We start from the raw sequence: 23367 nt of genomic DNA, 5'->3' as shown, positions 1-23367 counted from the left end.
CTGGAAATTACCTGGCCATAGGTAGATGAATGCACGTATATAATATTCTTCTTTAACATACCTTAAATACTCTCATGCTCCAGTTTTATAAATATAGATGTTCCAGCTTCGAGACCCGTATCAGAAAGGGGTCTGGACATTCATGTCAAGTCTTGACAGGAACGACCGTATCGCACATAGTAGCCGGGAGCCGGCATATTCACGTAAGATGGAAATCAAATACCGTTCGCCAGGCATCGAGCCGGGAGCGTGCGCACAAAGCTGAAGTCGAAACCTCTAAGCGGGTCGAATATAGTCCAGGTAGAAATACGAGCATTGCACGGAGAATATCCCCTTCCCCCTCCACCCGTTCGGGAGGAGGCTGCCACTCTGGGAAGGGGCATATAGGGAAACAGAATTTCGGTCTCTTCCGGGTGCAGAACTCGTTTACGAAAGGAAATACGTGTCGAGTAACGTGGTATGAATCCCCTGCTATTCTTTGGAACAGCTCGCTCAGATTCTCCGAGCATAGAATGTAGAACGTCATAACTCTCGTCGAGAACGGTATGAAGGGCTAGATTTGATAACATTCCTTACTATGTTCGATGATATATATGTCCAGTTGATAACAAATCGATTGCGTGTTCGCGTGAAAAACTTGTGAAGTCTGGTCCCAGCTCGGTCGATGAGGAACCTTTGACAGCAACAATCGTTCCGACTCAGTTGACCTTAGCATTACAATCAGGACGACGGAATCGAAAGCGCTCGATCAAATGACCAGCTCTCGTTTCGTTGATTCGCTCGTAAGGTTCGCACTATACGCTCTATAGGCTCTTGATGTACGTGATTCAGCGTGAATCTCGGCGGAATAGATCCGATCTTATCACGGAATGCGTTGTACTATATTGAAAGCAACGCGTCTGCAGTCTCCCGGGAATGCCTCGGGGGCAAAACAGGTTCAAGTATCAGGATTCCAGTTTCAAAAGTGCTGGCGGAGGACTCTACCGAACTCGGGGCTTTAAAGTAGATCTGAACAGAAATATCTCCACTTTTCCCAGCAATCGAAATATACGCCGTCAGAATTTCACGAAAGATCGGGAGACGCATGGATTGCGTTGCTGCTCTGGGGTATTGCGTCTCGAAGTCACGGAGTGCGTGAACCGATCCCCCTTCCTGCCGTGGGGGACATCTCTAGAACGAGGAATCGCTCATTCATTCCCATGCTCCGTCTGAATCCGGTAGCCTCCTCCAGTCGATAAAGCATCAATGACCTGATCTAGAAGCTCTCCGATGCAAGTCGAGCTGTCCCGCTCGAAACTACATGCTGGTTTCTTCGAGGTCCTTCTTTTCCTCATCCGTGTTCTCTTCGATATCGACGACATGGTGACCCGGCTGCTCGGCTTTTTTAACGGGCGGAGGATCTAGTGAATCTTCTTGGGAAGATGATATAGCCTTCTGTCGGGACAGCTTCAAACTTGGTGGTCTGCTGGACTGAACGCTTTCCTGTAAGGAGATCAGGGAAACCGAATAGAATATTTCCCTCCATCCCGGAGAATATTCATGAAAGTTGGTAATCGTCTTGCTTGGACGAACCTTGCCCACGGAATCGGTCTTTTCCATGGGAGCGTGTATCGAGCTGGACGGAGGTCCGGGTAAACTGGATGTGTTTCGGTTGAGCAAAGAGCTCCGCCTTTGCTGTGCTGCTCTCAGAATGTCCAGATGAGAAACTTGGCCGAGTGTCAGCGTGGATACCTTCCGTCGTCTAAGTGACCGACGTCGCTCCCCCTGGGAATTTGGCCTTCGGCGACCTGTGAATGTGGGCGAAAGAAGTCATCAATTCCTCTTATCGATGCTGATTGGACCCGAGTCGTCGATCGATCGGAATGACATGTCTGACCCTGACCGAGAGATTTCGTTTGTTCCGGTTTTCGGATAGCATGAGTCTCCTACTCGGATTCTCACGCGTACGAGTAGGCGGAACGAACGGAGAGGATTCCTAAAGAGGTACTTTGACATAGAGATCCGCTGCAGGTTCTTGAAGTTCTGCTCTTAGACTCCAGCTCGCCGGAACTCGGACGGAAGGAGAACAAATGATTCTCCATGAGGCCTCAGGCGGAGCCGCCATCAGAGACTTTCGCCGCGGGAATGAACGCCGGAAGGAACAAGTTCGAAAGTCGACCATTGGATTCTATCACGGATGAAGTCTCTTCTTCCCGGACGAGGAGTCGCTCCAAAAACCAGATCGTGCTCTTCCTTCTGTCTCGTTCCTCCGGACGATGCAGCTCCAAAACTTAGATCATCGCCGGCTCAGCGGAAGCTGAGACGGACAGGAGACGCGCAGTCTCGGGCGCGATGAAAAGAGGCGGAGGCTTGGAAATTCACTCTCTGCAAGAGAACTCCGGCGCTCCGCGTGACCACCGATGACGTTCGTTTATGCGGTTCTGGTTTTTATGCATGAACTCCTTTAATAACTTGTTCGCTTTCTCTCTGATCCCCGGAGCGTACTGAGCGAGCCGTCCGCGAACTTCTGACGCGCGAGTGCGAAGGAGAGAAATTCGAATGTCAGACAGTCCGAACTTCTCTCACCCAGGACCTCGGAAGCTCAACTGATTAGGAAAGAGGTCTCTCGAGCGGTGCGCGGAAGCTGGTCTGAATGTTGATTACCTTTGATTTCGGTGTCGGACTCGGTGTCGGTAGTGTTTCCTTGTGTGGGGTGCAAATTGGAACTGCCGTGAACCGAATCCTGATCGGTCTGATCGGTCTCCGAGGGGACGTCCCCAGCGAGAGTGTACATCGTCAAACGCCGCGCTCTGAGTCTCCGAGCTCGAAGATGCGCGGCTATCTCCTGGTTATCGTCGTCGACCAGATTGGGATTGTAGCGTTGGTGGAACTGGAAGGGAGAGACGGATCGATTACTCAGTCCTCCTCTAATAATAATCCATCCGCAGAGACGTCTAGAGACGCGAAGGAATGTCCACGCATCGAAAGGCGTGTCTCTCGATATGATGTTCCTATTTGGACCTGAAGAGCTAGGGGACACCGAAAGACTTGGCATGGAATCAGTTGAGGAATAAATGATTATTATCGTCCCGGCTCTTCCGGCACGTTCCAGAATCGAAACGAGTCCCGAGCGACAAGTCTCCATTCATCTCCCGCTTTCTCAATCTGTTTCTCTATTTGTCGCAGGGATCCTCATTTTTGTCGATGAACTTCGCTCGGATATGCATGCTGGGCCGTAATAGAGGCAGCAATAGAATTTCTTCTTTCGAGAAATTGGGTCGCGCCCCCAGCGAGGACCTCTGTTCGGCCGTTCTGATCGGCCGTTCGTGTGGAATCGACCCGAAATCAATAGAGATACACAATATTCGGGCATTGTGGCACATCGACCGAGCTGTTTGCACGGAGAGTCCAGAGGTAGCGAAGTCGTCCTACAGGTACATTGCACGGGGGTAACCACTTAGGTCGTCTCAGGTGGCCCTTCCATACGATCCGTCAATATTTCACGAAGTCTCATTCCTTGTCGACACGAAACAGCAACAAAGCGATACGAATGCAAACGAACTCGAGTGTTTTGAGTCTCTTGAGGGGCGAGACTCGAGCAAAAACTCAAACCTACAGAATAGCGAAGCATCCGGTGCGTTCGTAAACAAGCTCGTAAGAAACTCAACCGAATATAGGGCCCACGATGCTGGCGAATCTATTGGAACGATCCCTTGAGAACTTTCTGTCGTATTGCTCCACTGAACCCGGGCGCAGGAATAATCAGCTGAGAACTCTGCCTTAGCCCTCGGGCTCGAGCTTCGTCCACAGATGCGATTGCAACAACTCACCTTGTGATATGGGTTTTCATTGAGTGCTCTGAGTAGCAGTTTGGTAGGGTCTGTTCTCGAATCCAAGGATGAAGCCCTCGCAGCTGCTTTCTTCCACATTCCCACCGTGTATCGCCTCTTGTCGATCGTGGACATATTCGCTCCCGGGCTGTGCAGCCCGGACTGGTTGTTGTTCGAAGCCTCGGAATCCACGCTTCGCGACGTTGCTCGCAATTGTTCCGCTGAAAGTCGTCGTCCTTGCGCTCTTAAATGAGTTTCTAGTAGCGAGTCGCAAGAGCCGCTCGCTCAATGTGCACATTGGGTTTCGGATTCGGTCGGGATAACTTTTTTCCGTGTTCTGACGAGCACGATGCGAGGCTCGTACGGTTTGCGTTCTCGTGGACGGCAATGGCCTCGCTCAGACTAAGGAGAGATCTGGCTGAGAGACAAGACGGCCAACATGCGTTGAGGACGCCTCGGCCTCCCTCAATCAATTAAGAGTTGAGTTGAGCTCGCTAGGGGATTTGCCCGACAGCTGAAGCCTAGCCGGGCACGAAAATGAAATAAGGAAGTTGAGAAGGATTTCGCTCACGCCGCCTAATCCCCCACTGGCTAGAAACTATGCGATCGCAAATGAATGCAAGGCTGGGGCAGAAAAACTCTATCGTCACCAGCTAGCGTTTGTAGATACACAGGTCACCACAAAAGATCCAGATCGGACCAGGGAAATGCTCTTCTGTTCAAAGCTCAATGCGAGACGACGGCGAATCAATCAGGATCAATAAACTTCGATACTTGGAACATGGCTGATCCGGGACAAGGATCAAGGGGGAATTCTAGAGAAGCCGCAGCTCCTTTCGTTTCCGTAAAGTTTACCCCTAGCAGTATTTTTTCAGAGGTGGGAATATTTCGCAAACGCGAGGAGCAAGGCGGATTCGAGTCATTCGAGCTTTGCTCTTCTTCGGTCATTGTAGATTTCCTCCGACCGAACAGAAGAATTATAGGCTCGAAATTCCTCGAAGAAAATCGTAGAGCTTCCGAGGACCATGGAAACGACTAGCTCCGAACTTACCGTCATTGCAACTCATTGTCAGTCGTGGCATCAGCACTGTTAGCGCGAAGAGGGATGCGTTCGAAGAAAAAGAAAAATCATTCGATTAGATTTGCTCGGGACATGGGGATCGATATTGGCTTTTCTTCCGGAGGCAGACATCATTGGAGTTAGTACAAAGGAGGAGCTTCAAGCAGACATCAGACGCCCACACACATCGACCCGTAGCATTGTCGAGTGATTCCCGTATGGGAACATGACGGGAGTCGAGCGGTCAGCTCGTTTGCAGCGTGTCGGGCAGACGGAGCTTCTCGCGTAACTCCTCCGAGACTGTTCTCAGAGAGAGAGGGGCTTGTCTAGTTGGGGAAGGGGGCTGTAGGAAATATGCGTGATCCCTGCTGCGATCTGGGTTGGCCTGTTCGTGGTCCCGATACGTCCACGGAAGCTATATCCCGAGCCATGGCCCGGCAACTTGAAGTTTGGCCGTGTGGCTCAGCTCGGGATACAACGATGTAACCTTGGCCTTCTCCTAGCCCCTCCCAGGCCCTACACTGGTAGACTGCTGAAGCAAAACTTATTTTTTCTTTCAAATATTGCTCCCAGATCCTCATCCGGACATGAACTTTCGCTATTCCTATTTTTGAGCGGAGCGCGATCTCTCAGCAGGTGAAACTTCTCAAGACGAGGTTCCACCAAATGGCTCCGCGAAAGATGGGGCTCGACCAGGCATCGGGCAAATGATTCGGAGGAACTCCATTGGAGCGACTGAATTCCGTCCATGCACGTGCACGTGTTCTTTCCAGGTGCGCCGCCGCTCCGCATCTGTTTTGAGCTGTGTTTGCTGGATTAGCACCGTCGAAGGGTGGTTGGGTTCTACTTTCGGTCGTTCGCATTGAATCCATTCCGGGCAACAGTATTAAGGTGGGGCGGAGGATCCATCGAGAAACTAGAAGGCAGCGAACCCCTTGGAAAAGTGTGACAGGAACCTACACATACACCCCAGCGCCGGGGAGTACAATCGAGCTCTCATCGATGCTCCGTGACCGTTCGCTCATCCCCTGAGGAGCTCGGTCACGAAAGCGGCCAGCGTGCTTTCGCCGGGCTGTATAGTGATCGTAACGATTGACTTTTACGGCCAACTTCCATTTCCTAATGGTCTTGGCTTCTTTGTGATTTTAGTGTTGAGATGCGCGCCTTACACATCGGATGGGTACTCACCGAATCGAGAGAAGCGTACACGTTTTGGCGAGACTGCGACGGGGGATAGCGTACAGCAGAATGTTAGACATTGAATTATACATCGAGAGAATAGCTAGGCGGTGACTTTGCCTACAAACACTCGAACGGAACACAAAGGACAGAAGCTTCCGAGTTGGAAGACCAGACGAAGAGGAGCTCGACAAAAAGCCACCTTGACCAGCATGATGTCACTACTCTACGAAAACTCTCATATCTACGCCGGCTCTGCAGTAGAAAGGATGTTCCTCTGTGAAGCTCATTACAAGACCCTGCTTGCCCAAGGCGGAGTTGTTGGGGTTTCAGTGGAATGAACACCGTCGAGGTCAGTGACGAGTGAGATAAGAAGGAATACGGACGGAGAAGAACGAAAATAGATTGAGAGGAATAATTTGACCCCACCTCGACCCCTCTTCCGTCGTATTGAACGCTCACCGTTGGTTTGAGCGGCTACGGTGACAGATTTCTTGCGACTGCCACGTCGCAGAAGCACCTGCTCTTCGTGCTCATCTGAAGATGTCTGCAAAATAAGTTCGAAACTCGTAGCTCCCGTGAGCCGAGTCGGCCCGGTCATTCTCCAATTCGACATTGCGTGAAGAACTCCGAAAATCATCACTCGACTAACATCTTGATCTTGGTCGTCCAGGACCGGGTCGTCGGACGAGAGCACCCCCTGATGTAGAGACCGCGGAACATCCAGCGGTAGTTTTTCCTCAAGGGCCGTTGCTGGTCCGTAAAGATGAGCGTAATGATCACTGAGCGATAAAAACACGGATATGAGGAGACTCTGGGAATTCTAGGGGCTGGGAAATATTTAATGAGGATGTGTCTGCAATACAGTGGGCGAATGCTTCTCCCCGAGCGAAACTAGCCATCAAGAGATAATCTGTGCTTGCGCAAAGAGTTCCGCGGTGGGCAGCGCTTTGGATGAGAAAGGTCGAACGAATACTCCGTCGTTTACTCACGCCAGAACGACCTTGGTATATATCCGTGTCAGGCTGTTTTGGCCGTTGTCACGGACCAGCAATGGCTTCAGGTACTTCTCGTCGAGGTTCGCGAGGACGCCTTTCCAGTAGTTGCCTGGAAAACAGCAAATATACGGCTCAATTTGCTTCGGCAGCGGTTCCATCTAAATGGGCAACATCAACGGTGATGGATGACGATTGTTTGGAGGAGCTCGCAAATGCGAAGGAGTATGTACATCTGTGTAGTTTCCCGGACAAACCTCCTCGGCTCCCTGTGACTTCCTCGATCCCCAGCATGATATTGTCGACTAATTTTTTGTTGATCTCAGTGAACAATGAATCGTCGTGGCTTTGATGTCGACGAATCTTCAGAAGAGTTACCAATGGCTTCACAGATGCACCCTGCAACGACTCGTTGGGGTTTTCGGTCCTCAAGTTCGAGCATGCACTCTAATTAATCTTCCTGATCGATATCCGAAGAGAAGATGAACAACTACAGAATACGGAAACGAGCTTGTAGATTTCCCATTGGGCAACGAACTCCGTTGGATGGATTCAACAGACCTGAATGAAAACGGTAAAGATGATGATGAAGAGAGTCGCCGTGATGAAAGTGTGGTAATGAGGAAATTTACAGGGCGAAAGCATGATGACGAGAGAGAAGGAAACGGCTCCCCGCAGTCCGCCGTAGGCCATAATGAACTGTTCTTCGACGTTGATTTTGATGAGGCGTCCAGCTCTATTGACGCAATACGTCAGTCCAAAGACCGAGATGAAGCGGAACACGAGGCAAAGAAAAGTTGTCCATGCAATAAACTCCGTTCGAAAATCGGGCTTTTTGTTGACGAGGACCATCCCGAGGAAAATAAAGATGATTGTATCACACACAGCGCTGTGGATTAGAGGAACGAGCTCAGTTTCCAAGGAGAGAATCAGGAGAGCATCACCGCAACTCAGGTGATTTCTAAAAGATCCGATCCGTATGAGACTCTCCGCCCTCTCCCATAAGCGTCGGTTACCGTTATTATTTCGTTACTTATATATATTTATGTATGAATTATTTATATGTATTCAAATTAATTATTATTTCGTTCCAGCCCATTGGCCCCCGAATCGCTTCAAGAGCCGATTCGACACATGGACTGCTCCGTACGAGGGACCCGCGCCTCAAGAGAGCAGCTTTCATCCGGTGAATTAATTCCATTAAATGGCGCCACCCGATTTCGCTATGCCAATTCGGGGTCCCTGAACAGGATATCTTCCCCGCGGAGATCCTCACTGCGGCTGCCGACGGGTTTTCAGTTCGGCTCCCCTACAGGGTTCCAGCCGAAGTTTCCAGGGTAATTTCCGTCCGAGTTTTCCAGGGAATTCCCGCCTGGACTTCCGTCAGGTGGCTAGCAACTTTGCTGCTCCCGGCAATGATTTGTCCGAGCACCTACCCGTGGTCTCTTGGTGCATCTCCGGAAACGATGCGTGTAGGTAGATCGCCGCTTTCGATGCTTAGGCATCCGCATGATGCTGCTCCGCTGGGGTCTACTGACCGCAGCGCAGAGCGTGAAAACACTCTCAAACGCTGCTCAAGATCATCAGATTTCTCGTCTCGAAAGTTACGAACTCCCCCCTTCCCCAAGAATAGGACTCGCCGTCCGGTCAGCAATAGACTTCCAGAGTCTGTGAGCTCATCTGTATTCGAGATTCGGTATATAGCGATTCGGCGATTTCTATCCGAGCCGCGCATCAAAGGAAGGAAGTTTCGCTTATCATCCGGGGACTCGATCGAATTCTGGAGCTTCGGGAACCGCGACTCATTCCGATTCTGTGCCCCTGCGTTAACCCGCATGCTGGTTTGACATGAGGTTGAGTCGAACAGCAGAAAACTGAATTTTTGACCCGCAGCACATCTCTGGAGCTCGAGTTTCTGGAGCCGAGATGGACGAGAGTGCATTCCACGCCCAGAGTTCTCCAAGAGATTCGACAGACAGCGAGACGGAGCCAGCCTCATAACTCAAGATGTCGTCTATGAGAACTCTGGAACCATCGAGCGCAGCCGTGCAGGGACGAACGCAAACTCGGAATTTTCGATCACTACTTCGAAACCATGTCTCCGATGACAAGACAAGATGGCTAGGAGGAGGTTCGGACCGTGTTTCGCGAGGCACCGAGGGAGCAAGAGATAATACCGGAGCGTTTCCTCTACGAGTCGGCCGAGGTGCGAATTTCGAACAGGTGGACAGCATAATTGTATCAGAGAGACAGCTCCACTGACGGCCGCACTCCCGTCCCGTGTCGGCCGGCAGGACGAAAGTAAACGCGTCTGGACATATTTGCAGTAATAAGATTCTCCTCCGTCGTTCTCTCGCATCGAGTTTATCACCTGCGAGATCGCATCAGCTACGTCACGGAGGCGTTCTGCCTCCGTTTTCGAAACGTTCATCTCCCCTGTTTTGCAAAACGCGTCCAGGCTTAAACTCTAGGGTACGGTGGATTTTCCCGGTGTGAGGATCAGGAATCCGGCTCTAACTCGGACTGTCATCGAGCCGGCGAGGCACGCTCCAGAAGTTCGCCAGAGCGCAGCCGGGGAGTTCTCCCTATCAGCGAGTCCTTTTACTCATTCGAAGTGAGCCCGGACCGCCCGGCGCCTCGAAGGGTACATGCGATTCTCGAAAGCGTATTCTTGCCACGACCAGAAGTTTTCCGCTGATTCTGCTTGATTGTATCGACCACATCATTAAAACCCGTGCGAGTCTCCAGCGCGCGCCTTTCCCTTTCTTATCGGTACAACTTTGAATAAGCGAGCTCCGGGAGATGCCGTTGCAAGCATCCAAAGCGAAATCAAACCCTCGTGCAAAGGTATCGGTGATGACTGATGACTCATCATACCGGTAATCTGCGATCTCCCAAAGGAGTCGTTGTGAAATATTCTGGCCGAGAGCTGACTAGTCCTGCGAATGGATTGCCATTCAGCGCTCTCATATTGTCGATATTACCCGGGTCCTCCGCGACTCACAAGCATCCGAGAAGACTAAATCCGGCGCTCTTGTTTCGAAATCGGCTGCACTCGATAGGCGCTCCATCTGACGGGCGTCAAACGCTAATGCGTTGACCTTCTCATAATGGAACGCTGAGCCCACTTGCGATTCCCTGAATATGCCCTCTTGTAAATTGAGAGAAACAAAAGGCTCGATCGAGGGAATTCTTATCGCTCTTGGGGGCGAGCGATAAAAAGTGACACTCGATAGTTCGAAGGACAAGTATCGCTGACGGCGATGCTTGGATGCGGGAAAAGCTCTTGAATAGGAAATTTTCGGGAGCTGCACTCTGGATGCTCATACCCTTCGCCTCCCTATATCTACGTAGTCGAGGGCGAAGGACGAATCGGGACCGAGGTTGCAAAACCCACTGTCGTTGGGCATTGCCTCGCGACGGCCGGAATCAACGATTTGCGAACCATTTCGGTGGACCAACCAAGGGGTATGTAATTACAACGCAGTAACATTTTTATCTCGCCGTGCCTTGTCTTGATGGAGGGCGTTACCCAAACAGACTTTCCCAGAGGTATACGCCAATGGGCTGTACGTAAATGTCTGAAGGAGCCCGGTGGGTACATTTCCCAGCCTATCTGAGCTCACTCGAGCTCATGGAGCGGAAACCTTCCAAAGTGCAGATTCTCCAACTCACCTCATCATTTTCGTGAAGTATTTCACGGTTGTGTAGCTTTTCTGCGATATGTTATTCATGGCGTACTGAACTTGCATGAGACCGCAGCAGATGATGCTGATAATTCCGGAAAAGTGCACCAGCTCTGCGGTCAGATAGGCCATGTAGGCTATTCCGATAACTGCTAAAGGTTCTACAACCCGGACTTCGTTCGTGTATTTCGTTACTATAGCTGTTATGCAGCCAAAAATACATCCGATTGCCACAGCGCCACAGGACACCGACAAAAACGATGCAACACCTGTCAACAGCTGCAAGACAAAGAGGAATCACTCAGGAAGGCAATTCATGTCTGCGAAAATTCGGGAACTTAATTGGATGGAAGAAGAGATTGCTCTCCATGGGCAGCATCTCCCCTATTCTATTCGCACCCGGGATGCTTCTGTCTATGCAAACTGAGTTACTCACGGCTTGCAGGGTCACTTCGCTCCCATGGAAAGACACCATCATGTTGTACACTACGACTGTCACAGCATCTGAAATTCGAGAAGAGAGCACGTGACAGCTAGTTGTGCCGACAACGGCTACGACGTTTTCCCCACCAGCAGACATTTCGCGCGTCGAACAATAGGGCGATAAGAAAATTGCAACCGCCCTTCGTCGAAGTCGCAGCCCCGGGTACATTCGATCTGAATACATCGACGAGAATGGACGGATCCCGAGAGGGCGAACCGGGGTACGGAGAGAGCAAATACTTATATAGATCGAAGTTCGTCTCTGAACAAATTTCGCTACGACTGTTTGCCCATTTCTGTATCCGTCCTCTTGGTTCGCGCCTGCCTGCCTTTCCCCTTCCCCGCACCGAACTCGGACGGAGTTCCTCGAGTAGTCGATGATTGAAATTTCTGTTGTCCCGTCCCGTGGTTCGAGGGTGACTTTACCGTTGAGCAAACTCTCTCCGAACACGAGAAAGTACAGAACCTTGTTGACGCCTACTTCTTGGAAAATTGCTAAGACGGCGACAGGATCAACGGCCGAAATTAAAGATGAGAACACCAAACACTCGAGCAGCTCCAGCTGGACTCCACCGAGCCAGTCCATCCGACCGAGAACGTATAGAGAAGGACCGATCATGAAGACGTTTATTATGGTTCCCTGGAAAAGATGGGTCGGAACATTAGGTGATTCACCACTCGGAAACAAAGTCGCGGGGCGGAAGCGTCTGGTAGGAGGTCTTGAAACCTTCGAAGGGTGAATGACTCCGGAGGAAGGGACGTCCCTGCGGGCCGTGAGAGTCGGGAACTCGAGACAAAAATGAGCCAACAAGTTTCGAAACAATCGATTCTGCTGCTTCGATCTGCCGACATCAAAACAAAAGCTGTCCGCCTAGCTGTAAAGCAAAGCAATTTCGAGCTTCACGAACACAAACTCTTGCACAATCGAGGGATCTTGAGGGAATAGTCTTCCGAATGCAGACTCGAATGGAGCATCTGGCGCATCCCTCGCTCATTTTCGATATGATCCGCGACATGGCGGAGACGGAAACGGAGCTCCAGCGCATTTTCTCATCTCGCTACACACCCTTCGAGATGAATCTCCATCGAAATACGTTCCTCGGTCGAAGAATCGAGGCTTTTCGATTTCTCGTCCCTCGTCAGGAACGGGGCTGAAACCTTTAGCAATCACGAATGCTTCAGTTTCCTCGTTTTCTCGTTCCTGTTTTTGGTCGGCGAAGTTCTCTCCTCGTCACGAAGCTTCTTTTTCGGGAACGGCCTTGAAGCCGAACAACGGCTGAGTGGAAAAAGTGGATTGATGTTGAAATCAACCGGAAAGAGAAAGATCGAGGAACATCTTCCTTGAACGAGTCTCGGATGCTTGAAATTATTCCCACGATCCCATGCGCACGGATGAGGCCGTCGACAGTGCCGTACCCTTCCCGACGTTCGAACTGAGTCAGCCGACGCGTGATGACGACGCGTGACCCCGCAGAGCCGACCGACCTCGATAGGATTCGGGAGATTCTCGAGAGGAAGAACTACCGAGCTGACCTGATCGCCGTCGGAGATGGGTCAAACTTCAAAAACAGAGTGTCAATCTTACACTCCAGCATCGAAGAATGGAATCAGCTCTCGTAGAATTATTGTCCGCCGGACCTGGGGAACCCACAAGGTATGACGTGGGCAAATCGTGGGCGGTCTTCTAGTCCGAGAGTACTCGGTCTCGATCGTACAGCCGGAATCTAGTCGACGTAGCGATAGAGTAGATAATCGAACCTTCTCCTCAGGTAAGAAATTGCGCTGGGAGCTGACGTTCGTCAAAATCCCACAGCGGTGGCGAGACCCGGCAATATCTCAAACTCCTCCGAGCTGAGCAAAGTATGTCGTTAGCATTTACTTAACCAACGGATATGGCCGGTTTAATTCATGAGCTGCTGAAGGGAACGATGAAGCACGCGCGAGTTTTCCCAGCAAGGATTCTCGCTCGCAGCGCGAGACTCCACGCAGGAATACAAGGCCGACCAAGACCAGCAGGGAAATTTTGGATTTTCAAAATGTCTTACCACGCCAGCGTAAAGAAGGATTGTCCCTATGTTCGAGAAGAACGAGCTGTCATGCAGCGAGTACGAAGATTCCAGAACTATTCTGAAAGGGAGAAACGACAGAAAAAATTATTCCGGGACCCAGTTCGGCTTCGAGCCCCGAGGGAGGACGTTTTTCAGCCTCCACAGATAGACAAGGACCCCCGAGCACGGATTTTTCCACATGGTTTCCGGTGCTCGTTGTTTTCCGTCTAGATGTCTTCTACATACTCCCAACCGTGTGACTCGATACATCGGGTCCGCGGCTCTTGTCCCCGCGAATTCTTCCTCTACGGGGTCGCTATGTGGGTCCGCTAATTCCCGCCGGAACCGAGGTCATTCATTCCAGGAGAGCCCAGTAGCAATAAATTCGTGATCAGAGAGCGCCAATGACGCACATGTATCCCTCAAAGAGAGGGTATTGCTGAGTTTTCCGGACGATTCTGAAGAAAATGCTCCGGGCGAGACCCGGGGTACTGATCTGGGATCTATCGGAGAAGCGGCGCGGTACCGTGTGCTAGGAGTAGTCCACAGGAAGGCGCGACGTTTGTGCGCGAAGACGATCAGAAGCTTTGTTCGTTCGCGCTATTATTGCATTAGCTCGGCGCTCATAACCTCGTTACCAGCTTCTCTCGACGCCTTTCGAGTTGCAAGTTCATCTCCGAGACTTGCTCATACTCTACACCCAGGAGCATCGGTGCGGCGAAGGTCTGGTGGTGAAACATCGGTGGGGCAGCATTGAATACTGCACGAGCGGCGCTCAGTGACCAAGATCTCAATCGAATCAGCTAGGAACCGCGACTATTCGGGAATAGTATGACGAAGGAGGAGTTTGGAGAGACTTTCTCGTAGCTCGAGTGGCCGGAAGCCATACCGAGTGAGTCGTTTGAATTTACTCACGGTGGCAGTAAGTAGAGGAAAAAATATCCGGTGAGAAGGCCGGTAGTGTGTCATGATTCGTAACGCTGGAAAAATCAGGCGACTTTAGAAATCCTGCAAGCGAGAAGTCGTGCTCGCGATTCCTCGAGAAGGATTATCCTCTCCGTTCTTTTGTACCACTTACTGTGCGATGCCTCCTACGACAGTTCCTAACAATATGAGCATACTGGAATAGAGAAGACGCCGGAATAAGTGTGACGGCAGACGTGTTCCCACGATTTCCCAATGGGCCACATAACTCTTCCGAGTGCCTCCGGAGTTGAAATAAGAATCGCATCTTCGACTAAACGTCTATGGGGATGCGTTTGCATGAATGCACATGAGAGCTCCTTACCAAGACTCGGGGACTATCGATGACAGAAAATTCGCGTGATGGAACACTGCAAAGAATCAAGTGAAATATCAGCTCCGTGATTTTCATGAGATGAAGAGCAATAACTTAGAGACAAGAACTCGGTCGTTCGTCTTCCTTGGCGACGGACGACCATGTATCACGTCCCCGAACCCGCTCCCGCGTCAGACATAGGGCGCCCCGGCCGCAATCGTCCTCTGAGAGTAGCGTCTCGCTTGGATACAATTCACTTCGCCTTTCTGCAACACTCGAGCCCTAGGCAACCGGAGTCCGAGCCAAGTCTCGCGCGCGATTCGGATAAGCCTTGGTGAGACGCCAACAGCCGACTCCCGAGGATTAGCTAAAAACAGAAGAGATTCCCTTCTCCGGAGAGTTGGCCAATGGCTTTGAGCTTCTCGATCGATTCAAGGCGCCACGATCGAGACGGCCGACCCTTCACCAGTCATATCGTCAGCTTCCGCCTTACAGCTGGGAAGCCTCGGACCGTGATTAGAATCCTTCGCAAGATTGCATTCGATGAGAGGCGAGGCTGCGACCATAAATATCTGGAAATCGATGCCCTCGGGCTGAGCGCGAAAATCAGAGCGAGCGTCTGAGTCTCCAGTTCATAATATCGAAGAGATCGGAACGAATTCGGATCTTCGGAAAATATGTGAGACGGATCCGGACGGAAGCGCGGATTCCGGGATGAAGGAAATTAATTTGATACGGATTCGAGACCGAGCTCATTGACGACGCTTCTGTGAAAGATCGCAATCCCGAGATCTGTCGGGATCCCGGGCAATCGGATCGGTCACCGGAACCAAGAACGCGTATTGTCAATCCACTGTCTATCATTGACGTCTCTCGGCCGCCCTGGTGGTTTACTGACGCATGAATCCATAAATACATACTATTCATCCTTATATGAACAAAGCTTACAACGCTCCATCCACGACAACTGATACCGGTCGTAAAAGCGGAATGAATTACGACAGCTCCCAATGAGTCACTCCCTTCTCGTGGCGGGACTGACCGATCGTGTTCACAGATGTGATCGAACCTAGGCGTCGACAAGCAGAACCAGAAAGACATGCAGCCCTCGAACGACGTTGCGTTACATGCAATGACGGCTCCGGATGCGAAGAGCGTCCTCTATCTGTCTCCTCGAGTAGGTACTCCCACGAATCCCATCGACCGAATTCGTATGAAAGAGTTGCTCGCTCAGAGACCACGGCGGACGCTCCAGGGACAGCATGGTCCCTGGACTTTTTTCGCAGTATACGTACGAATAACGAGAAACACGAGAATAATTTCATGAGTGCATCGCGTTTTATCCGTTCGGATATTAGAGCGGCATAGAGCCCTCCCGGGACCTGGCTTCTGTCCGAGGGAAGATAAGGAGAATTCAGCTCTCATAGCGGACGAGTGACTCGTTAGACATTTTACGAGCTCTATCATTCGATCATCCAATTCATTGCGGGATAATTTCCGGATGAACTTTCGCCGGAGAGTTCATACCGAGAATAGGCACTCCATTATTGCGATGGGGCAGGTGGACTGCTTCCAGTTAGGACTTGACGGTGACCATGACCCGGTGGCCGAAGCCTGATATCGATAAACAAGTCGAACGTGACGTCTCCTATAGGTTTCCGAGTCAGGAGAATGTCGAGTACCTAGAGCGCTCGCTCGATGAATGGAGAACTATGTGTCAAATGGTGTGTTCACTCGATTTCAAGCGAAAGCTGTTAATCTGCTAATCACGCAGAAGCGAATCCGCCAGAGGGCCTCTTCCCCTCCTAACGAGACCTTCCTCATTATTGCTGCTGAGCACCAACGAAGCGTTGAATGCCGTCGACGCTCTGTCCGCAAACCGCTAACATGTATACCAAACGAGGCGATTGAATCATTGGGTGTCTCAGTGAAGGGCTCAGACGGAACTTTTTCTTCTCCTTTTCCACGCTCATATACAACCTCGGCTTGGGAGACAGAGAAAAAGGGCGGATACTCGGGAACCCTAATCCTGCCGGTAAACAGAGTTTCTGCCCAAAGTGATTGGATTCATCGCGGCCCGAGGAACCTATGAATGATCCGAAGCGCGGCGAGGAGCCGGCTCCGTCGAGGGTTTGGAGTCGGATACTGAACTCTCAGGCAGTGTTCCCGTCCATGTGGGTTTGGCCTCCGGGTCGGATTCCGGCTCGGAAGTTATCGCGCGGAAACATCTCAGAGGAATGCTCTCATGTTGAGTCAGCACATCCGGCTTACGCCTCTTCTCATAATTAAACGCGGGGAGATCGAAGGGCTTCGAAGGCTCGAAGTCTGCTCGTGGACTAGTTCTCCACTCTTGCCGAGATAAGGAGATGTGAACCCCGCCCCGCGGTCCCCTCCTCCGCCGTGAATGGCAAGATATTCAAGACCAATCCATCAAGAGAGCAGACGCCGCGACGTGGGCTCGAAACGTCTCGATTGCGAAAATCGGTCTCCGTAATATTTCCTCTCGGAATGAAGAACGATTGCTCGTATGTACCGTCGCTAGACGACCCGGTCGACGGGAAAGCGGCCTCAGTGGTGCTAAAAGCACAGGCATTGGGGAATAGCGGAGCGCACCGAGTCAGCTCGTGTAAACAATATGAAGTACTATTTGCATACGGTTTCGGAGGCTTCGCAGAGTGTCGGCTATCCGCTGCGAGTGGTGAGATAGAGTTGCGAGAGCGGGGAGATTGGTCGAGCGTGACGTCTCGGACTTCGCGGGCGGAGTCGCCCGGAGGAGTCCGAGTGAGCCCAACGCGTTGACAACGCTCATCAGCCAGAGTGAGATGCTCAGACTCGATTCCAACGGCTCCGAGCCGTCAAACTGTACAATCCTGCCGGCATGATCGATACGGCGGATCGGACGACAGATAAACAACTGAAAAGTCCTGATAGCACCTCGCCGGGAAGAAATTCTGATCAGGTCGTATCGGGTGGTGGATCGACGGGGAAATTGTGGAAGTAGAGTGTGGAGTATCTCATCTATGGATACTCGTAAGTGAATTCCCCTGGATTCCATCGGTTCCCCAAGAGACGGCGAATAAAGAGCGGCAGCAGAGTACTTCCTCCGAAAAAGATCACGGTTCCGATCTGCCGTCGAGACGTCGTTCCGGACGAGAGCCTTTGACCCTTTGTTGTGCCGGACCATTCGAGTCTTACATATTACGCGAGCCGCGAGAGGAACGCGATGGAGCTGGGCCATGGGAGTTTCCCCGGAAACCGGAGAGATTTTTTTACCATCCACGCTTTTGGGGATCGTTCCTGATGGGGTAGTCTGAGGTTCTCTCCGACATAGGGGAGCGAGACCGGGGCGGGAAGGGATGCCACGGAGCTTTAGGATGAAGCGAGCGAATGGAGAGCCGCCAATCCGATGGCTCGAGTTCTCGAATGCGGCTTCTTGCTCAGCGGAGGGTTTCTTCAGAAGTTTCTCAACGTCACCCTCGTATCTCCGGATCTTAGCCCAAGATTGACACGCGAGTCTCCACGCAATGTCTCAAGAATACCGACAGGAAGTTCTCCCCGAGGTCACTGCCCCACCAAGGGCGAAATGTGGTCGAGACGAGATCAGCAGCTCCCTCATTGCTTGTTTGCCTCCGCTCCGAGATATCGGGCCTCTGATGCAGCGAGGGAGCAACGAGCATTCCGTTATACCCGTTATTAAAAGAAAATAAACCCGTTTGTGGGAGACACTACGTCCATTCAGTGCCTTCGAACGGAGCGGACTCCGTCGTCAGGCGTCAGAATGTACCAGACCGAGAGGGAGGAATAAACGTTTATGTACAATGACCAAAACGAGCCTGAATGAGCTCCTGCGCGAAACTGCGAGATGCTAGGCCAGCTCGGGCCTAAAGTGGAAGGAACTGTGTACTCACTTATTTTTGTGAGGCCTGCCAATATCACGAACGCGGTGAACATGAAGGGGACAGAGACAAACTCCCACCGTATCGATGCGACGGTCACTCCTCCCGCATGTTCGTGGTCTGTTGACTCGTCGTGGCAGTAGGCAACCTGTGGACGAGCGACAAAAGCACGTTACGAAACCCGATGGAAGCTCCGTGCCGGAAGCATGACCTCCGGCTCGGGCCCCGACATCAAAGCAGTTGTTCGCGGCGCATTCTGAGATGCAGATGACATCTTGGAATCCGAAAGACTCGTATTCAGACAACGGATAGTGCATAGGAAATGCATTTGGATCGGATTTTTCAGAGCCGGAAACGCCTTATTCCGTCTCGGTGACCTTGAGCGCAACGGAGGAAATCGTATTCTGGATTCTTACCGCGTGCACATTCGAGATCGGTGTTCCGAATAAAATGGTTTGGTTCTGAATCGTGTGATTGAATTCCTTCAAATCGGGGAGAGCTGAGCCCGTCGGTGGATACGGAGCCATATTCACCACTTGAGGAACCTTCTCGTGACTTCGACCGCCGTCGGTGAGATTGAACGTGTCCTATGAATAAATTACGATCGTCATTCAGTTACATAGCCCTTGCACGATAAGTAGCTCTCTGGGTCATCATCAATTCGACTTCTCATCGCTAGTCCGCAAGTATCAAGGAGTCAAAGCGCACACATAGAGCTTCACATGGAAACAAAGAGAATTATTGATCGTCCCCCGACCCGGCGAACTCGTTGAAGGAATAGCAAGAGGTTAGGATGAGAATTTAGGAGAGCGAGATCAGCGACTGACGAGTCTCATCCCCTGGAAGCCTTTCCGGTGTGGTGAAGGATCCTAATTTTCCAGAATAGAGTCGAGTTTCATTCTCCAGAAGATGACCTCGGCCAGTTCTCGAAATGTCTGAGGTCTGAGGGCTACGTATAGTACCAAAGTGGCATTTGTCAGCGGAGCAATTTCATTCTCAGTGTAAACAAGCAATTTATTTCACTTATCAACTTTCTGCGAGCCGCGCACTAAAAGCATGTCCCGCGAAGAGCTCGTTCATCAAGAGAAGCGTCGTGCACAGTGCTTGTAAAACAAGCCCCGACCATGATCTAAAGCCGGGGATTTCCGCTTGCTTTGATTTCTGTTTTTTTTTTTCGTGCTCGTCTCTCCTCGAATGTGCTCCTTATCAGACTCGTTAGCCGGTACATTATTTTGTGCAGCTGAAGCAAGTTTGTTGATGTGCTGCATTTCCACCGGTAATGAGCGGGACAGAACTTCGAAAGCACGCACCTTTTTGGGAAGATCATCCTCCATTTGTTGAGGATCCATCAATGGTTCGGCTTTCGCTTCCCTCCGCTGGAGCTCTGTGTCATGGTGGGATCGGTGGTGGCGAACACGGTGAGTGCCTGGAACCATGAGAGATCGACAATTTGAGCATATATATTTTATTAGCTCGTTTCAGCCGGACAGTGCGACTTTGTGGATCGATTCACATCTCCAAGAAATCCTTGGAACCCGGTCAAACGCTTCTGACCGGTGCGGCGTGGGCTCCGCGTCCGATAGATAGGTATATCGACTCTCTGTTTTGCGTTGGGAGTCGTTAAGAAATTTGATGCTCCGATTTGCGCTATCGAGCATCGGACAGGTAGCGATTTAAGTGAATGCTGGAACGTGCCTCCGCAATCCGTGTCTCATCGATTGAGGACTTGTGTTCGTTCATGGGTTTGGGAGCCCCTAGTGAAGATCATCGAGTTTCCGTTCTCGCTCGGGCTTTGTATTTGTCATTGGACGATGTAGCTGAAGGTTTTCTCCCCAACAGCGGAACGAGCGCGCCACGTGACCTTTATCGTTATTTTGATGCTCAAGTCTTATCGTGCCTGAGCTCGATGGCAAGATCCCTGATCCAATATCTGTTCCGACACGAGCTAGTCGCTAGGTTACGTGAGCGAAATTGTGGCAAAATGGATATCGTCGAGTTCAGGCAGCTCTACTAGCGGAAAAACCGACCCGGAGACATCGACCCAACTTCAGAAGAATCAGGAACTCGTATTCAGCTTGATACTGCCACGAGCCTGGTCCGCGGACGCATCGTTCGTTTTCTGGCAGAGCTCTCCGATACTTCCATCCATCGGATGCTCTCATCTCGAAATGCGGCTTAGCCTGGGATTTTGATCGGATCTAGCAGCAACGCACATCTGAATCGCCGCACCCAGGAGACGCCGCGAGCGACATCACTTGGTGATAGAGACTCGATGGCAGGGATGCGACTCCGGGAACGCGCACGCGATGTACGAATAGAAAGGCACGACATGTGTACGAACACGCTCCACACGAAGATATGGACCTCCTCCCAGCTGTTGACATGTGATATTATTTGTTGTCTTAGCCGAGGACAATTTCTCGCTATCCAACGTTCGTGGGGTTCTGGGCGGCTCTCGACGATTCTCGCCGAATTCTACTCGAACATTGTTCAGACTCGCGTAGACTCGATCTCGAACGGGTCAAGTCGGCTGCATAAGTCACAAAAATAGTTATACGGTGGGAACCGCTCCAACTGTACGTCGGAGTTTATCGACTCCGGCCGTTCAGTTCTGCGAAATCGGGGTTCTCGACTCAAACCCCGTCATCACGGTGCAGAGTCTGAATGACGCTGGCGGAATGGATCGCTGCGTCGACTCCTCCCGAAAACGACTAGAGTGGGGCTGGTTCAATAGATACTCCCAGCTCCAATTTCTCCAGACTTGCAACAGGAAAATGACTGTACGAAAAGCACACTGTGCCGTGGTGCGTAATTCCAGCGAGCAAGCTTTCCTCCCAAGAAAATGATATTTTCAGTCTTTCGCTCCTCTGTTCAGCTTCCCAGGCTACGGATCCATCGTCGAGGTCGCTCACTCCACAATCATAAGATCTCCTTAGAAGTATTTCACAGCAAGGGACATTCCACGGTCCTGTGCAGCTCGATGGATCCGGAAGCCTCCGAGTTGATGAAAGGTCACGCTAATTCTTCCATCCTTCCTCGCCCTAGGGAGTCTTCCACAGTTGGTGCATCTAGGATTTATTAAATGCCAATCGGGTAGAGTCATGCGATTCGTTTTCAAGCCAAGAAGGTGAGCTAATTGAATGAGTCGCCATGGACTGGACAAAGTTCCGCGAGCGAAGTTTTACCCGGGAGCCTCGCAGCCAGACCGAGACTTATAGGGTTATAAATAAATTTATGCCGTGCTAAACCGTGCTTCCCTCGCTCTTTGGCCAGCTCAGTCGGTCTGTGAGTCTCGGCTCACTTGCATTGTCGGCTATCTGCTCTCGCCGACCACGTATTCGACTCGCTGTCGAGCTCGTGACTTTGGCTGTAACCAGGACTATGAAATGAGAGGTAAATATGTATAACACGGTCTGTACGACCTTAACAAGGGAAGCGGCTCCTGCACGCTGTCGATGCAGATCATACGATTCACTGCGTAGAGATTTCCCAGCCGAACAATTCCTGGTCCAAGAGCGTTTTTCTTCTCAAAGACGCGGAGCTTGCGTCAATAGTAGGACGAGTCGTGATTCGGAGCCCTCCCTCATATGAAGCCACTCCGAGAATTCGGTCCTGAGCTCGTATGGAGCCGAGCGGCTCTCCAGACACACTGTCCCGATATGCCCGTGGCGGCGCCTTTTTTTCCCTGCGGTTGACGAGCCGCAAGTGCTACGCAACGGAACGTCGAACGAGGAAATCCGCCTGAAACCCCGAAGGGGGTTCAGCGATGCGGGCTGGGTCCGATCATCCGACACCAACGACCAGATGCTTTCCATACGAGGCAGGCAGGCAAGCTGAGGTTATGCAGCGGAATGCTCCTTACACAAGGCTGACTGAGCGCGGTTTATGCAACCGGCCGGATTCGCGCAGCCTAGAGCGCAAAAACCTACTCTGTGAATACCGCGGGGAGCCACCACAGCCGACGCGGCAGAATCCACGTCAGTCGTCCGATCTATCGCGGATGCTGCCGTGCTCCCGGGCCGGGATCAACGGACCACGGGATCGGGGTCGAGCTTTGATCTCCCGGAGTCATTCAGCCTTCAAGTCTCAAATTGCGAACGAGTGACATTTCTTTCCCCGCTCGGTGTTCCGTCAGGAAGATAAACAGAGGCGTCCGCAATGTCAACAAGTGGTGTCACTTGACGGAATCGATCGGCGCCGCTGAGGTGAGAACGCTCTTTTGCGGAGCTATCTCCGGCATCGCGAATGGGAGACGCATTTCCGAGGCCGTCGTCGCTCTGTATGAGGCTCACGTAAGGTTGCAGCTTCTCCGTCGGAAGGAGCTCCCTCGCCTTGTCGTCGTCCAACGCTGAGCTCTCGAGCTCGAGTAATCCACATGGCTCCTCCTTCTCCCCGTTGGACCGCAAACATCAGCTGTCGAAGTCTTTCGACTTCTTCCTCTCTTGGCCGGGCGGGAGAGGGGTTTGCATAAAATGATTACGTCCATGAAAGGTTGCATTTTCTCCATAAGTGCTGTGTCACTTTCTGTACGTTGCGTCGCTATCATTGACTGTCAAGAAGTCAGAGAGGCACTTTGAGCCATTTGGCACGTTGAATGGCGACTGGGTGGAGCACACCGTAAAGGTTATGCGGTATGGTTTGAGCGTGGTAAACGAATCATTCGATAGGGCAAGGGTGACACTCCTCCGGAGGCACTCACTATCGGATTAGTCGCGCTCGCGTTTGGATTCACCTGTCACCTGTTGGATGTCATTATTTGCTGAATAAAAAGACGAGGAGGCCATATGATATTCTTTTTCAGATTACAGTGTCATTCCTCATGCCCGTCCCCTTCTGACGTGCGGCCAGGACTTTGCATGAGAGTCCCTCCGCGGGTCGTCATACTCCGTTTGCTCACTCGATGAATGAAGCGACATTTCCTCGCCGTGATCA

At 51.5% G+C, this 23367-nt stretch overlaps 1 protein-coding gene across 1 annotated transcript; it reads right to left on the bottom strand.

Moving 5' to 3' along the window:
* Nucleotides 1-1172: 1172 nt before the first annotated feature.
* On the bottom strand, nt 1173-19784 carry LOC100898717 (sodium/hydrogen exchanger 4). The gene is given in 22 exon segments (XM_029112538.1): nt 1173-1482; nt 1573-1787; nt 2644-2869; nt 3810-4051; nt 4861-4896; nt 6058-6090; nt 6511-6595; nt 6701-6830; nt 7041-7155; nt 7301-7442; nt 7605-7932; nt 10719-11008; nt 11166-11233; nt 11639-11852; nt 13258-13339; nt 14176-14200; nt 14203-14240; nt 14339-14380; nt 14549-14594; nt 18448-18583; nt 18852-19022; nt 19746-19784. Coding segments are annotated over 22 exon segments (2889 nt in total). The 3' UTR covers nt 1173-1296.
* Nucleotides 19785-23367: the final 3583 nt, after the last annotated feature.

This window comes from Galendromus occidentalis, unplaced genomic scaffold (assembly GCF_000255335.2).
Source record: "Galendromus occidentalis unplaced genomic scaffold, Mocc_1.1 scf7180000077512, whole genome shotgun sequence".
Classification (NCBI taxonomy): Eukaryota; Metazoa; Arthropoda; class Arachnida; order Mesostigmata; family Phytoseiidae; genus Galendromus; species Galendromus occidentalis.
Note: the sequence above shows the minus strand (reverse complement) of the source record. Positions and strands in the feature narration are given on the sequence as shown.